At 39.0% G+C, this 18,010-nt stretch overlaps 1 protein-coding gene across 1 annotated transcript in view; it reads right to left on the reverse strand.

Annotated features, from left to right (window-relative positions):
• CTNNA3 (catenin alpha 3) overlaps positions 1 to 18,010 on the reverse strand; it is a gene marked incomplete at its 3' end in the record, with an annotated part of 494,076 nt that overhangs the window by 28,194 nt on the left and 447,872 nt on the right. The window contains exons 13-14 of the mRNA XM_084264912.1: positions 16,421 to 16,513; positions 8,091 to 8,272 (exon numbers count right to left, since the gene is read on the reverse strand). Coding sequence (XP_084121038.1) covers positions 8,091 to 8,272; positions 16,421 to 16,513 — 275 coding nt within the window. The remainder of the gene's footprint in view (positions 1 to 8,090; positions 8,273 to 16,420; positions 16,514 to 18,010) is intronic.

An 18,010-nucleotide genomic window follows, 5' to 3' on the forward strand; every position in this document is an offset into this window, starting at 1 on the left:
ACACAGCCAATGCATGTAGGGTCGCATATATACCTACTCTCTTCCTACTCTGATGCTAACACAGAACCTTGGGGTACCCATTCCCTTTAGTATTTCTAGTTCAGCTGTGAGCAACAGCAAAAAAAAGTTATTTACTGAAGGTGGTTACATACGGTTTAGCTGTGTTTTGTCACAGCAATGTTGCAGGAGAAAGCAAGCATTGTAACCTTTGTTATTTTGGTCAGCAGCCTTTCACTGTATTTAACATGTTCTGTTAACCTGAAGAACAGCAAGGATCTTACCATTCTATTTGCTACTCTTCTCACCTAAGCCTCTCTTTAGCTGCATGCTGTTTATCCACTTAAAACATGATTGTGGCATGGACTACAACTAAATTCTGACTTGGCAATTCCTAAAAAATATCTAAAACAGACAATGCACCCGTGATTTACCATGTTTGTTTAATGACAGTACTGTTGATGTCAATTATGCATGCTACAGAGAAAAAAATCCACTCAATGTGCAGGCACGTTGGGTATTTAAATATTCTGAGTAATAACTCTAACTGGTAGAGCCAAACTGGGGTTTTTGGTTGGTTGGGGTTTTTTTCTTGAAACATTTATCTCTTGGTTTTAAGCCTCCATTCCACAGGGTGATCATCACTTTGAAATAGAAGGTTGTAGAAAATGTTTGGTTTGTTTTTTGGTTTTTTTTTTTTTTTTTTTTTTTTTTAAGAAATGTTACTATCAGAAGATGACTATCTAGCACTTGCCTTTTAGAATTATATTGAGGCCACCAGAGCAGAGATTGCCATTTCTCATTAAATATTTGCTGTGTATGTCTTTAGGAATCAGCTGAAACTATTAATACTATAAAGTGGTAAAAGAGCATATAGGGGAGTATCATAGAAACCATTCTATTCTATGTAAATAGCACTAATGAACAAACAGTGGTACCAGGCATGAAATTCAGACTCAGTAGAGCCAGAGCAGAAAAGACACAGGTGGTTTTGCCTTCAAAATCCTCACTTAGCTGTGAAACTGGACTGTATACATTTTAGAAGCTCTGTGACATCCAGGAAGAATGAGCACTATCAGCTGATTCTCTTACATGATGCAATTTAACTTGACACATCTCAACAATTCATCAGGAATTTGAGAGACTGTTTCTACTTGAGGGTAACAACTGCCTGAGGCTGCTACATGTAGTTCTGGCAGGACAGTCAGTATCCTGCAAATACTGCAAAATCTGAAATAACATTTCCTCTACTCCAGCTAATGCAATTCTGCTGCTCATTTTAACACTAACATTTATCTGCTTAATCTGCTATGTTGTAACAAGTAAATCCTGGTGGGTCTGTGTGTAAAAGCAGTATGCCTAAAGCACACACAACTAAACTGTACTTGCTTAGAAGTAAATTTATTGGAAAGAACATTTTCGTATCATTAACTCTAGTAGAAGTTGCTCTTAAGATAGAACCCTAAGGAGGGTTTCACCTATTTTGCTCAAAGTAACTTTATCCAAAACAACTCTGTCCTTGCTGATGACTGGGCTGGGCGACATTACTGTTGATAAAACTTCCAGAAACATTAGTTCAGGTGGGATTTTTGATCTAATAATTTTAAGGCAGTTCTTAAGCTTCAGCAGTTTTTAAGCTTGTTCTTGGATGAAGCTTACAATGCATTTTCTTTTTGAATCTTATGCAAACATTGAGTAGCTACAGACTTGCAAAATCATCCCTGAATGCTTAATGAAATAATGCTGACCTATGAACTCTGATAGTGAGCAATGAGGGAAAGGCGCAACTTTTCTGTGTCTCTGTGATGAATAGCACTTAGTCAGTTCAGGGCCCTCAGTAATAAAGGTACCATTATCTTTTGTGGCAGCAACAGGCCAGGTTGGTGACTAGGGAGAAGACTGAGTAGGAGAGCCAGGAGACATAAGTGATTTACAGATAGGAGACAGAGGCTGGATGGAACAGAGGAATCTGAGGGCTAGGGGTGGCCAGAAAAAGACAAGGGAAGGCTGCGGATTGTAGGGAGCAATGGAAATACTCCACAGTATTTCAGAAACACCTGCCCATTGAAGGAAAATAAGCAGGATTATGGATAGCTCTGCAGTAGAAAGGGACACCAAGAAAGGTAAATCAAATAGTGAGTTATGACAAGGAGCTTCATTAATAAACTTGAATAGGAATGGAGACTCTCATCTCCTATTCCATCACCTTCTTGTCTCACAGTCTCTTCAAATCCCTGTAACTGCAGAACTGCCATCCTGACTTGTATCTTCTTTTTAGATTCCCCGCCGCCCCTGCTTTCCCAAGCAAAAACCAGGGAGAGGAGAAGGTTGAAGACTGTGGCTGTTACCAGGTGAGGAGACTTGCTAGAGGGGACAGTTGCGTTTGGTGTCTTAACCAAGACTACTACAGAGACCAAATTCTAGGCTATTCTGCAGTCCTTAGAAGTACTAGAAGTATAAGCAGAATTATATTTAGGCTTACTGTAAGACTAAGGGGGACAGCCTTCTAAGGAATGCCTTTGCTGGATTATTTTTCCAAATCTTATTAACTTGTTTTGCTATTTTTCTAATACTAACTCAGATACTGATGCCATTTGAGTAACAAATGTCAAGTACCAGGAGCAAATATGAGACATTATCTGAACAGTTTGCCAAGAGCAGCATTTTTTTCATTTTATTTTTTTTTTTAAAGCAAGCATTCATATGGCCCCATTTGGAACTTCCACAAACCTTCAAAACAGGCAGGGGTAAAAGTCCACTGATTCTCATCAAAGAAGCGTCTGTTTCTTGGAACAAAATCCATCTGGAGGCCGGTCACGAGTGGCGTCCCCCAGCACTCAGTCCTGGGTCCAGTCTTATTCAACATCTTTATCAATGACCTCGATGAAGGGATTGAATGCTCCCTCAGTAAGTTTGCAGATGACACTAAACTAGGAGGAAGTGTTGATCTGCCTGAGGGTAGGGAGGCTCTTCAGAGGGATCTGAACAGACTGGACCGAGGGGCTGAGACCAAAGGGATGAAGTTTAACATGGCCAAGTGTAGAGTGCTGCACATGGGACATAACAACCCCATGCAACACTACAGGCTTGGGGAAGACTGGCTGGAGAGCTGTCAGGCAGAGAAGGACCTGGGGGTGTTGCTTGACTGCAGGATGAATATGAGCCAGCAGTGTGCCCACAGAGCCAAGAAGGCCAATGGCATCTTGGCTTGTATCAAAAATAGTGTGACCAGTAGGTCTGGGGAGGAGATTGTGCCCCTGTATTCAGCCTTGGTGAGGCCACACCTTGAGTACTGTGTCCAGTTCTGGGCTCCTCACCATAAGAAGGGACATTGAGGTCCTCGAGCGAGTCCAAAGAAGGGCAACCAGGCTGGTGAAGGGTCTGGAGGGCAAATCCTATGAGGAGTGGCTGAGGGAGCTGGGGCTGTTTAGCTTGGAGAAGAGGAGGCTGAGGGGAGACCTTATCACCACTTACAACTGCCTGAAGGGAGGTTGTAGAGAAGTGGGTGATGGTCTCTTCTGCCAGGTGACATAAGATAGAACAAGGGGAAATGGCATGAAGCTGTGCCAGGGCAGGGTTAGATTGGATAGTAGAAAAAAAATTTTACTGGAAGAGTTGTCAGGGTCTGGAACAGGCTGCCCAGGGAGGGGGTTGAGTCACTATCCCTGGATGTGTTTAAAAAAAGGATTGATGAGGTACTTAGGGATATGGTTTAGCATTGGATGGGAATGGTTGGACTTGATGATCTTGAAATGTCTTTTCCAACCTTGCGATTCTGTGAAATACCCTCCTGTGGCAATAGGAAAAAAAATCTCACTTCATCTATGTATAAAACTTAAAAAGCAGCCCAGAAGCCCTAGATTTTTCTTGTATGTTTTTAGCCAATCAACAGAAAAACTAGAGTATCTTCACCAGATTAAAACTATTGTGGCAGCTGAGGCAATTTCTTGCTATTTAAATCTACACAAGGCACAGCAAAAGGACAGAAAACGAACACATGACTGTCCCATGTGATTAAATACATCTTTCCCATAAAATTAAAAGCTCTAACCCCTTTTTTAAACATTTTACAGCAGTGAATATTCATACTTTTGTACTAGGAATTGAGGTAACGTGACGGGACTCAAAGGAGGAAAAAAAATTCAAATTATGGAAGTATACATGTATATTTATACATACCAAAATCCCTATTCTTTCACCCTTCCATTCATTTGACTGGGGCTTCTGCCTGCTTTACATTCCAAAAGACAGGCAAATAATAGACACTTTTGCATAGCACCATTGCTTCCTAAAGAGATTACAGAGTTAGCCACACCCATGTGTGTGCCTCCCTAATCCAATGCTGGCTTTGGGGTATTTTGTCCATGCTTTTCATGTGCTTAAACACAATTCCTGCCTGTGTTTGACATAAAAGTATAAATTAAGCAGTTACTTCAAAAGCCCTGTAAGGTTTCTTACCGGTAATATAATTTGACAATGGTTAGAAAACTGGGGGGTGGGGGGGGTGTGTGTGTCGAATTTTCTTATGGAGAGGAAAAATAAGTGCATCTAGGCTACAGTACCAATGCTGTATCCAAGCCTGTTCATTAGTTACTTGTCCAATTGCTGTAAAGTACAGCTTTGGAAAATAGTGACTCTAAAAGTCAGAGAAGAGCTTTGAATTAAGTGTTAAAAAAAAAAAAATCTAACTAGCCTTTCTTAAGACAACTCTGAGTCATATATGCTGGTTAGACCCTAATGCAGTTGTCTAAGCACTTCAGAGTTCCTTGCTCCACAAAATTGTGTTTTCTTTAATGCCAGATCTTTATAAGTTCTTTTTTGTTTGCAGTGGACCACCTGCTTCACAGGCCAAGATTTAACACTAAAATACAGCACAGAGTATCTGCTCCTCAGACAAACAGCACTTCGTGAAAAAGGCAGGAATGGGGCTGCAGCTACAGGCTGAACCCAGAGAACATCAGCAGACCCACTGATATCTCATTTGTTTCTCAACTTTGATGAACACCCTTGCTGTTGAAGCCATAGCAATGCTGTTCTTTTTGCCTCACTCAATGTAGCTACTCGGCCCCCGGCAAGCCAAGAAACTAAAGCTACAATCCAGTTCATCCTCAGCAAAGTAAAATTCAGGAAATAAACCTGTACCAAACATTTCTAGCAGAAAGAACCTTCAGAGAACAGGGTAATAATAGTGGCAGGAACTTCAGCTATTATCCCACAGTGAGCACCAATCTGTGGGAGTCTAAAGGGCAATAGGAAGCTACACTGTGAGCAAAGCGAATGCCTGTTCCACTGCTTCCACCTCTGCCTGTGTGGGCCAGAGCTCACTACTGCAAGCATCACAGGGGTTTTACAGCATTTTTAACAGATTCCAGCAATTTATATAACCAGTTTGGCCTAACCAGGCCTAATTATAATACTTCCGATTAGCAGCTGCTGGTAGCTGCTGCAAACTTCCAACAATAGACTCCTGCTCTTGCTCAATTACTTTTCCATCTGTCAAGTGTAAGTTTTTTATGACAATGATTTATAGGATGGTTCATCACAGCAAGGTTCTTCATCGAGTTTCAGTAAGCTTATATCACATAGCACAAAGTTTAAAGCAAGCTGGAAAAATATGTGTTACATAAAACTGCAGTGGGTTTGCCTCGTGTCTATCTGCAGAGGACATGCTCATGACTGCTCAGGAGGATGAGAATTGTTTCAAATAAGGTTCTGTGAGTCCCTTCTGCCAAGACTCAAGAAAAAAGGCATCTGTCTCTACAATCAAAGAAAAAGGCTAGGCCGTAATACTCTATTTCAGATGGCAACTCCTTACACCAGTCCTAACCTACACTGATTATCATGAAGTATTTTTCATGATCCGAGGCATACCCATTGATTCTTTATCATTCCCATTAACTTCTGTTTGAATACTGATTAGTTTTGATACCAACATTAACTTAGTTTTAGTAAGTATATTATCATTGCATAAATGTTCGGGACAATACACAGGTGCAAGCACACTAACATGCTGTGATGACCTTGAAAAAGTAAAGCTTTGCAAAGCACTCACTGAGATGAAATAATGAGTGGAAGGTGCTACATTTGAAGGAAAACAGAAATCGGCCTGGGTGACAAGTGCCCGAAATATGGAGATTTATTATCTGCCCAGGGAGCTTCTGATGTAACAAACATCAAATGTCAGAAACGTTTATTCTTCCATGTCCAAGAACTTGGAATTACAAAATTGTAGAGATCAAACCTTAAGGCATGCTGGTGCTCACCATGGCCTCTGCCCCACCCACCCCCCCCCCAATTTTCTTGGATACGGAAGCGAGAAAGCCAGCTGTGTTCCTCAGCACGTAACTGCCACCTTTGATACAGCAACAATAAGGAGGAGAAGACATACATAAGTTCACCTATTATTTAGATAGAAACAAACCTTCATTTTACAAGACTTTTTCTGGCATCATTAAGGAAGAAAGAAAACCTGAAAACACTGCTGAAGGACACCTTTCTAAAGAAGTGAGGTAAAGTTATGCAGGATAGAAAAGTACTTTGCAAGACCACCACTGTACACACAGGTGACCCTGGTTGCTGTTACTAACAGTCCCAGAAACTGAACTAAAGCCTTAAGTAATTAAAAATTAAGCAACAGAGACATAATACAGGAGTATATACTTGCATATTTGAAATTAAGGTCTAAACATCTATGAAGTGAGAAGATGCATACATTTCCTAAAATCTGAAGGGATCAAACAAAAAACATCTTCAAATAACGTAACTCCCTGTGAAGTACAAACTAGCATTTCTGTCCTCTCTTCCTAGATTGCAATTTTACCTTCAAGGAAGTTACTTCACTGGGCTCCCTTCAGAGTTCTCTGTGGACTCTTTGGGTATCAACAACAGTGGACAAGAGCTGCTTTTCAAGTCAAAACTGCAGATTATGTTGTGTTCTACAGAGAGCAACAGATGCAAAACTGAGGCTACGAACCCAACCTGGTTAATCTTGATTAATCTAAACTAATAATCTTAAGAATTTTGGTGAGGGAGGTGACTTCAATTGTAAATACTGGCTTTCTGGCAGTACCTTTTCAAAGGTCTCAATACAAATCATATAAAAGGATTGCAGAGTTCAACATGCAGGTCTCTCAACCTCTTGCACAGGAAGGTGAATTTGGGAAGTGCAAGCAGGATAAAGTGCAACAGCTCACCTTCCCCAAAGAGGCCTAAGCCAGAGCCCAGCCAGGTCAGCTGGTTCAGCTCTACATTCCAAAGAGTCTGTGCCAGAGGTTTAGGTTTTAATTCCTATCAAAGGACTTATTTTAGAAAACATGAAGGGTCTTGCAAGACTAGCTGTGCTTAAAGGCTTCACCTACCTATCAACAACTATTTTATTAGTAACCAGATGGAAAAACCCTGCAACACAAAATCCCACTGGTTTCACGCTTCGATACAATTAATCGAATGAAATTTACTGAACACATACTCAGGGAGTGGCAGAAAAAGCTCCTGACCAGAGGAGTGTTTCCTGTACAGGTATCATAGAACATACACTGGCAGCTCTGCAAGCTGTCTGGACAGCACTCTTCAAAACTATATACAACAGCATGATACAGTTCTGACAAAAGCTACAGCAAGGAATGGGATATAAAATGCACATGAACGTGTCTGAACGTGTACTGCCAGTCACGCGCTGTACAGCGTGTTTTATGCTTAACAGCAGGGTACGGCACACATAGGGAGAACTATGGATGAGAGAGAACTACAGCTTAAAATCAAGAATAATTTGTTACTTTTCCCTTTTCTGAGAGCAGAAATAAAGGGCTAAAAGATGTGCAAAAAACCCCAGCAACCAACCAAATGAACAGAAGAGGATGAAGAAAAAAAATAATAAATTAAGGACAAGTACAGTTCAAAACTTCAAGCGTCCCTTCTAACATTTCAATACAACAAGCTAGCATGGTAAAGGTAGCTACACTAGCTTAGGCTACTCAATTTTGTGCGTATGTTCTTCCCTGATGTTAAAACCAGAATTTCCTGCTGTAACAATATGACAAAGGCCTCCAACGTTTATAAATATCGAAGACGCTTTTTTATTTTTGCACAATTACCTTGTGAAGTCAGTCATCTCCATCATAATCACACACATCTTCTTGGCCAAAACAATGATGTCATTGCTGGTATCATCCCATATTTCAATCTCTGCATCAAGCTTACTCTTGACTTTTTTAAAGTCAGCCACTTGCTCAGCTATCTTTTCCTTTTCAGCCTCTGGCAGTTGAGTCATCTTGGCCTGAAACATACAGTAATTTGATTTGCACAATGTCTTTGTCAGAACGGTTTTCCTTTTTTAACAAAATCACTGTATATTATTAAGCACACAGCTTAAACACACTCTGGCCTGAGCATACTGTTCCAGCCTGAGCCCTTCTGAATGTCAAAATCTGTATCGGGTTGGGCCAGATAAATTACTTCAGAGTAACAGGGACCATTAATATTAATGCAGTGAGAGAAAGAATAATAAATTCTTCCTTAGAGCCTGTATGAAACATGACTGACAGATTTTTCTTCTTTTTAGGGATGAATGAGACAAAGTGTTTTTAAATATTTTATCTGTTTATACACACAGGTTACAAAATACGATATTCTTTGAGGAAGTATATGTGAAAAGTTTTATTCAGGATGCTTGCCCTCTCTCCTGAGAAGGTTCTACAATGTATTTTTAACAATTGTGAAGTGGTCCGTCCACCTCTTGCACTGAGGCCATCACCACCTCAGTTACATACACCAACACTGAACACACTGTAACCACGGTGCAATTAAAAAAAAATAAAATCAAGATTTTGTGACTTGTTCTTGTTTATAAAACATCACCTGCCATCCATAAAACAGCAGCTGTGTTACTGAAGCAGTTCAATAGGCAATGTGTGCATTTTTCAAGCCATGTCACTTCAGAGATTTTATTTATGCTTAAATCAGCCTGTCACCAGGTTTATTTTTCCCTTTATATGAATTACTGGAAATCACAGGTTTCCCAAAATACAACTAAGTTATAACTTCAGTCACAGAATTAGAAAATGTAACTATTTTAAGCAATACTTTTGCTCTTTTGTTAAAAAACCCCTCACCAACTACCGAGCAGAGAACGCCAAGACACATTTTCCTCACAGCTGCAGGGTAAGTTGCTGGGACATGTATGACAGACAAAATGAAGAGTTGGGCTACAGAGCCAAAAGACATGGAGCACCCCTTTTTACAATCTAATATATATTTGCTGACTGGGGGAAGCTTATGGGATTTCCCAGCATCTAGCTTCAACACTGGTTTTGAGTTCAAGAACACAGACCTGGGTCTGGAAAGCACAAGAAAGATGACATTTTAATGAGGGAACTCAGACACAGAGTATCCTGCTACATGCCAACACTAATGAGTTCCAGGTGGAATGAGACACATAATCCACTGGAACAAAGGGGCAAAGGAAACCAGAATTCTGACCTTGATTTTTCTTTCATTTCTCACACACTGCTTGTAAAACCATGTACAGCAATAAAACTCATGTATACACAGCCTTTTAAGCACGGGTATGTTTTTGTATCATAACAGACTGTGTAATTGTAGATGAGGAATAGAGATCTAAACTGAATGACTGTTATTACTTAAGTGCAGTTTATTTTGTCCACCAGGTAAAAATTATTTTTTCATTACTTCAGAGACAAAACGTTCTTCTATTGCAGTAGCTGATAATGGAGTTAAACCTCGGCAAGAGCAGAAGTTGTATTTTCCGTATTTTTCTTTCATCTATTATGAAAAAAGGGTTTTTTAACATTTTTTTGCATTAACTCTTCAGAAGATTATCTCTGATAGCTGGGGGTCTCCAACATGGAGTTGTCTGCATCATCCCATTTGCAACTTGACTTGCTGTGTGAGATTGATGTTTTTTTTCATTTCTGCACATTCCAAGTTTCAGACAATTCTCTGTCCCAGATACTGATATTTTCAGTAATGAACAAATTGCCCACATAACAACAAAAGTAGAGGACACATGGGGGAAACTACTCTGTGAAGATTTTGCTTCTTGTCTTGCTGCTGTATTGCTTGCCAAAAGATTCCCAACCCAAATAACTGTTCCTTTGCCAGGAATTGACTTCCTACAGACTTAGGACTGTTCTCTCCAAGTCTTTGACTGACACGCACTTTTTCTTTCCTGATCCCCTAAAACGAATGACTGGCCAGATCCACACCCACCAAAATTCTTACCACTTACAGGAAGGAATGAAGGAAAGAAGCACAATACATTCAAGTGATTGTTTGTGCTACTGGAAACTCCTCCTCTGTCTGAGGAGGAGGTGAGCCAGGTACCCTTTTCAAAGGGAAGAACCTCCCTTGGAAAATGACTTAACACTTCCTGCTTTGTAGGTTGGGGTGTGTCACATAGCTGCAGAGAAGGAAAGAGGAAAACTGTTTCTCTACCATTTTGCAGGTTGCAAAGAAAACAAACTCCAGTCTCTGGATGGAGCACATGGAAATACAAAATAGCATGCTCTTTGCATTCTGTAGTTGTAAGACAATGACATAGACCCCAAAAGACCTGCTTTTCATCCCATCATACTCAAGCAGTTACAAGAAGCCATCTCACCCACGTTCTCCCCTGCTGCAGAATCAGCTAATGTCAAAATCACTCATAGGACACTAAAATATTTCATTCAAACATAGGACACTAAAATATTTCATTCAAACATAGGACACTAAAATATTTCATTCAAACATAGGACACTAAAATATTTCATTCAAACATAGGACACTAAAATATTTCAATCAAACTGTTTTTTCAAAGTTCCAGTGGTCACTTTTAATTGCTTTTTCTTGAACAAATAGTGTATACCAGTGTCATAAGATAGGTGCACATCAGTGAGTCCATTTTATCAGGAAGAGGAGCATATAATAACTGCTTGTAAAGTCTATGGTACAGATGTTTTGAATCCAGTATGGAAGTACATTTCTTGAATACAACAGAGGCACAGCTGATTATGTTAAACTGAGTAAAATGCATCCACTACCTTATAGAAAAGATCCTGCTTTCTCTTTTCTCTACTGAGGAAATAATTGCTCAAGTTTGGATAAATAGGTTAGAGGACAGTGGATATCTTGCAATTCATGGCAAAGTGAATACAGACATTCCTCAGAGACAAACTGTGTGGGCGTGTGATGCTGGTGGTGGGGAGAAGCTGAACTTTTAAGTTAAGTCCCTGTTGTCACTAGCTGACTACTCCTGGTTTCAAGAATTTCAGCATGCTTGCTGAAGTCCAGCATTCTTTGAGCAAGTTCAGAGCATGCCTCCTTTGTGCTACCATGTCAATTCCCGTACAAGTTTAGTTACTATATAATTGGATACAGAGGTGAAGCCATCAGGAGATAATAGAACGAACTGCTTAATGCCAATTTTTGCGCCAGCCTTCACTAAAAAGGTTAAGTTAGATGAGGCAATTGTGTCATATTAATGTATTTTTTCTTTATCCCAGGGTAACAGGCCTACAAGATGAAGCAGCAACATGTCATAAATCTGGGGTTCCCTAGGGTTTTGTCACTGGTTCTCATGTCATCCTCATAAATAATCCAGGGAAATATGATCTAGATGTAATTGCCACTGGGTAGATGTGATACTGGTTAGAAAACTGCTCACAGAATACTTATCAAGAACACATGTCAAACTGGAGGGCTATATCAGATGAAATACTGATGGGACCTGCCCTGACTCTGCCATTATTCAGGATCTTCACTGATGGTGTGGATGAAAGAACCAAGATATACACATCACAGATACAGAGAAATACAGACAAACAAGCTGAAAAAATAATAGGATATATTTCAACTGAGAAAAGTAAAAGGTTTCACACCTAACAAAAATCACCAACACACATCTGGAACTACAACAAAAACAGTTGCCAGCAGGTCTGTGGATCAGCATGTATAGTACTTTTAGCAAAGCAACAAACCTCAAACCAAACTCATTCTAAAGTATGCATATAGAAGAAAAAATGTAAACCTCAGACTAGACTAGTCCTAGTGGTTTAGTCCACATCTGGCACAATACATTTAGCAATATAAATATTCCAGACATAAAATTCAAGAACTCATTACCCACTGAAGAGTTTTCAGAGGAGAAAGAGAGAGCAAAAAGACATAGAGGAATGACAACCTCAAAGGCTAAATGTAGAGTATTGGAGTTATTTCATCTGGAGCTTAGAAAACAGAGAGGACACAGAGCAAAGGTCTGCAAGTACAAAAATAATTATAGACACACAACAGAAAACTCAGATCCTGTGTCCACTGAGGGCAGGACTGGTACTAACATGCTTACCTGCAACATATGGGGTATATAGAAAAACCTACCAATAAACACTCAATTCCCGTTATGACCTAAATAGAGAGAGCAACGCAATTGCTCTTATCTGTATAGGTGTCAGCAAGAAATGTATTTATTCTACCTTAGGACAAACAGTTGGATTAGCCTACTTCTTGGGGTTCTTTCCAGTCCTGCTTTGTAACAGTATGTGATATACTGCTACAACCTTGTGTCCTCCACCAACTCTGTCTCTTCCCTTTACTGAAATTCAGGTAATTTAAGAATTGGCAAGGAAATTAAATGCTTTTGATAGATTACTGACAGGGAATTTTTGCCATGTATTGTCAAAAAAACTCTCAATAGAACCTCCTCAAAATTACAGCAGTCATTTGCATTATGGCTGAATTTTCATCATCAAGATTTCAAGCTTGTGTGTGGCTTCAATAACCATTAAGCTTATAAATGTTTTAAACTTGGCCTTTTTATTAACAGAATAGCACACACTTCCTGTTAAAACATGTTTGCCAGAAATATATTAACAGAGAAACTGATATGTACAGTATTTATTATTAAGAATAGTCGATTCATTTGATGGCAACCCCTTTTCAGTATTTTTAAATGCAAGCATTAATAGGTGTTCTCAGTGTTTGCTTTTCTATATATTCTCTCTTCTTATAAAGTTTAGTAAGACATTTATATGGACCTCTGTTCAAGGCTACAAATATTTTAGGCATATATTAATGACTGCTGTATTTAATACAACAGTAAAATAAATTCAGCCTGGATCTTCTCATTCACAACAATACACACTAAGTCAACTCTTCATCGGCCCCGAATTGGTGCACAAACATAGCATGCAACAAAGCTGTATGAAAGATGATCTTATGTAGACCAAAACATCTGAGAATATTCACAAAACAGTGTGAAGAACTCTGAGAAAAAAACATGGGCGGGTGGTTGCCTAAGAGTGTTTCTGCTCTTGTCATGTGTAATTGGATTATGTTGAGGCTAAAACAATTTGCCTTTTCTTCAATACAAAGAGCTAACCTGTAGCAATAACTCTGGAATTAGGCTAAGCTCTTCCCTTCACTAGTTTATTATCTTTAAATACTTGAAATACATTTTCTTCTATCATCAGAATATACATTGTCTTCCAAGTCTGAAAATTAACTGGACAAAGTCTTACTTGACCTTCTCTTCAACACAAAATCATATGATAATAAGCCACTACATACTTCAGTGGAATTACGCTGATCACCATGGCATAAAATTCCTTGAGCAAAATTACTGTGTGATAAGCTTGCAGAGTAACTACACAAATTAGACACAACATCCAGAGAAAGATCTAATTTTCAGCACAGAAAATTCTTTTAGTCCTTGGATCCACAAGCATTACCTGTTTTTTATAGTAGGTAAGGGTTTGGTCCTGAGGATCTTCTTCAGGGATCTAAGAACACCCTACAAATAATAAGCAGTATTGCTATCCAGTTTAAACAGTGAGTGATCTTGCAGCACACTGCCCAAGTTAACCTGCATCCCACACCGTGGGACAGTGCCCTTAAGCACTATCATATTCATCTTAGATTTATGGAATTATCTGAGGGAAAGATCCATCAAGTAACATTTCCAAAACTACCAATACACTTGCAGATTCAGGAACATAAACACAAGGTGAAATCTCAGTTCTGCTCTCTCACCACTAACCCAGACTCTATGTTGAAAGATTCTGCAAAAGTTATAATTAATAATATATGAATTTTTCCTACCTAAGGAAAATGAGAATTGCTCATTAAGATGTAGTCTTTGTTACAAGTGGCATATGCACATCACATCTGCTTTTACATGCTTTATATGTTGTGATAAAAAAAGAAAAAATGCACTTTCACAGGCATCAGTTCCCTCTTGGAATGGTGAGAGATGTGAAAATACGGTTCTCTTGACAAAGCAAGAGGAATCAAAGTGCTGTTACGCAGAACTAGTATCAAGACAGGTATGTGTAAATAAAATTGAATTACTGGTGGGGGAAATGCCCAAGAGAAAGAACTTAAGGAGGGGAGAAAAAAAAAAAAAAGATTCCTCTGCAATCTTGCCATACTACTCCTGGAGCTCATTCCTCGTCTTTCCACTGCATGCAAAATCCTCACAACAGCACAGAAACCTGCTGAGAACACAACCAAAAAGTCTACCTTCCCAAAACAGATTCTTCAACAACACTAAATAGGTCCTAGATATAAATTGTCCAGTATCAATATCACTGCTCCCTATTGTCCCCAAAAATGAACATTTTCAGTAATTTTATTATTATTATTTAAATGTGCATCTGATACTGTTAAATTACTGGGGCTTTTCTCATGTATTAACCATAGCTTATCTATAACAGCCCCTTCCAGCTCTCCACCAATTCACTGACAGTGCAGGTGATACACTCTGTGTGTAGCACAAGGAAAAGCATAGCCCAGAGAGCCTTCCCAAGCAAGCACCTATGCCTCTGATTCTTGATGGCCAGCTCCCTACCAACAACAGTCCTCAGCACCTATTCTTGCTTTTTGTAGTCATCTGGAAGCCTGTGGTTTTCTTCTGACTCCCTTTAAAGAAGTACTCATGTTTATCTGAGAAGTAGACAACCATGTGAGAAATGGGATCTTTTAAAGCTTTAGTGGATCTTTTGCTACTGCAGTGTGACACTAAACATATACAAACTACTACTACTGTCGACCTATAGAGAGAGCAACTTCAAGTGCACTCATCATGGGATATTCATGAAAACAGGCAAGCACACCAACTGTACCTGATCCAAACAGATCCATAGCATCCTGTATGGCTAACGCATTAAAGGAAACATTGCCTCTCTCAACCACAATAGAAATCTGAGCCTGTAATGTGGGGGAATATGCTAACAGTACAGAGTAATTGAAACTGGAAAGGACCGCTAGTATATTTTAATTGCCAATTATGTTTGCTAGTGAGATTGCATGAGGTGATCTTTCACACAGTTGTTATAGTCCTCACAATGTTTTAAAGAATCAACTCAGTTAATTAATGTATAGCTGATATGCACATATGTGGCACAAGTGAAGATCACTCATTTCTGCTACTGTTTTTTCATAGGAATTTAGAGTTTTAATAAAGAAAATCTTTGTGTTTGTTGAGTTAAAGAATGTGTTTGAGGTGAATTAAAATGCCATTTATTTGACATAATTATTTTTATATTGAAAAGTTTTGCTTTTTCCCCACTAGTTCTATCACTTAGACTTTCCATTATGGAAATAATACTGGAATCAATCAAGTGTGAGAGATGTTATTGCTCTAGGTATTGAGCAAGCAAGTAATGAAGGAGACATTTCAGGGCCCATGCATCTTTCTACTTCAGAAAGTTGTGAATAAGGGTACAGTTTTGCTGAATCATTATTTAAAATGGAAACAAAAAGAAGATTAACATTTGCTTGCTAAATACATCAATTTTGTACTAAGAAACCTTCCGCTTTCTCAAAAATGTTCTCAGGCTCTTAAAAATGTTTGAATGTAAACAAGAAACAAAAGTCACTAGTGTAATGAAGCAATCGTGATAAATGATGATACAATAGGAAAACCTGATTTGGAACGTGGAGAAATACAGAAATTTTCAAATATCACATTGTTTCTCATAGTTCCTCATGAATTCACTTGTTAAGCAATAAAATGCAGAACAGGTTCATACATGATACATCCCCTTCTCTTCCATGCACAGCAAACTTCTATTACGCAGAGGTTATTTTCAGTAGGCTGCAGGCTTCACTAAGTCCCAGACAGAAAAAGTTCCTTATTAACCTTGCTTCTATTAGACCAAGCCACATTTATGCAACTGTAACCTGATAGAATTTCATTCAGTAAGTGTGAGAATTTGTCTAATTTACATGTTCACCAAGTATTTATAACTTAATTACAATATCTTTTTCTGCTTTTCAGGTCACACACATCAGTTTTACAGCCTCTACACAATTTCAGAAATCTATTAAAAGTTGAACAAGATTTTAATGATTTACCACGTCACTTTAAGTGACTTCACAGGAACAGTAGCACAACAAAATGCTTTTTTAATAAACTGGTGTAAATACATACCCTGTCAGTTTTCCCTTCAGTCTGAATACTAGTATGACTACGTGCATCATGGTCTTCCTCGAGGTCAGATACATCTTCTAACTCCTCAGGGGTCTGGGGAAAAAAAAAGTAAAAATGGTTATTCTTTTATGCTTAGTAGCTTTGGTATAAATGCCAAACCTACATTAGAATTTAGTCTAAGAGAACAGTTTGACAAACAAAACCCAACCCTGTTCCAGCAGTACACTGGTTCCTAAATGCTAAATAAAACCGAACTGTGTCACACAACTACAAGCAAGTTCAGAATAGCCATGCTTTAATGAAAGCACTAACACCCAATCAAGTTGGTGATTAAGGAAGTTATTTTGTACCTAAATACTGTGTTATTGCTGCCAGGTGTCTTAACAAGGAACCAGAATGGATGCCATGTTCTTAGAACCCAAAGTTTTTTCTACTTTTTTACAACTTTTTCTACTACTTCACTGTCTCCAGAACTACTCATATGCTTGCTCTCCCATCTCCATGGTAGGCACAAAATCTAGTGGGCCTTCAAAAGTGTCTAATACTTTGTCAGTGAGAGTAAGAGATTTCAGAATCCTGCTGATTTTGTTGCTACACTGACACCAGAGTGCTCCAAGCCAGCCATGTGCCCTGGAAGGGATAGAACACCCCTTCCCCGGTTTTGACGGTGTCAGTTCCCAATTCTATCAAGCAGCACAAGTTCCTGCACTACAGGAAAAAATTACATAGCCCTAACGTGCTATTTGTTTACATGGTATTACTTCATGTGCCACTGTCTGTTCCATCTAGCAACCTCACCTGCCATTTAAGAAACAGCAGTTTATCACAAAAAACCATACAATTGCATGATGACAGTTTGCCATCCTTTCTACTGATGTGATGCTTTCTTAGGGCTCCCTGACTTTTGCCTGTAGGTGGAGAGGATAAGTATTTCTTACAGATATCAATTAATGGTATCAAGCCACCTTCTCAACAAAGGAAAGTTAATCCCAACAGCATTAGATTTACACTTTGGTCTACATATAAGCCTTTCACAGCCCCTAAACTACTATCCTTTATACAGTTATGGATGTTTGGCAAAGGAATGGAAATTCTGGTTTTAGCCTCCTCTCGTAGTAGGCTCTCTGAATTCTCCTTCTCTCAATTTTTCTATTTTTTTAATTTTACTAACATACACACACACACACACACACTCTCCATAACATGAGTGACTTAGAATCACAGAGCATACTGAGTCAGAAGGGACCCAAAAGGATCATCAAGCCCAGTTCCTGGCTCCACACTTGGGCCACTCCATGACTCCTTCTGTGTGTGTTTTATGTACAGCGATGTTCCCACCTACAGTTGTGCTCCCACAGATAAAAGAATCTGTTCTGGTAACATAGGTTTTTGGTACTAAGTTTTTCAACCATACATGTCAACTCCATCAAAAAGCATTGTTTAAATTACAACAAGAGCAGTTCTCTGTACAATCCAGGTTCTCACATCTTTTTCCTTCCCACTTACCAATATACTATTCAAAAAGAAAAAACAAGTCTTCATGCAGCCTGAATTTCACCATAAGTAACTTAGTTAAAAAAAAAGCATAAT

This window comes from Gallinula chloropus (assembly GCF_964237585.1).
Source record: "Gallinula chloropus genome assembly, chromosome: 5".
Lineage (NCBI taxonomy): Eukaryota > Metazoa > Chordata > Aves > Gruiformes > Rallidae > Gallinula > Gallinula chloropus.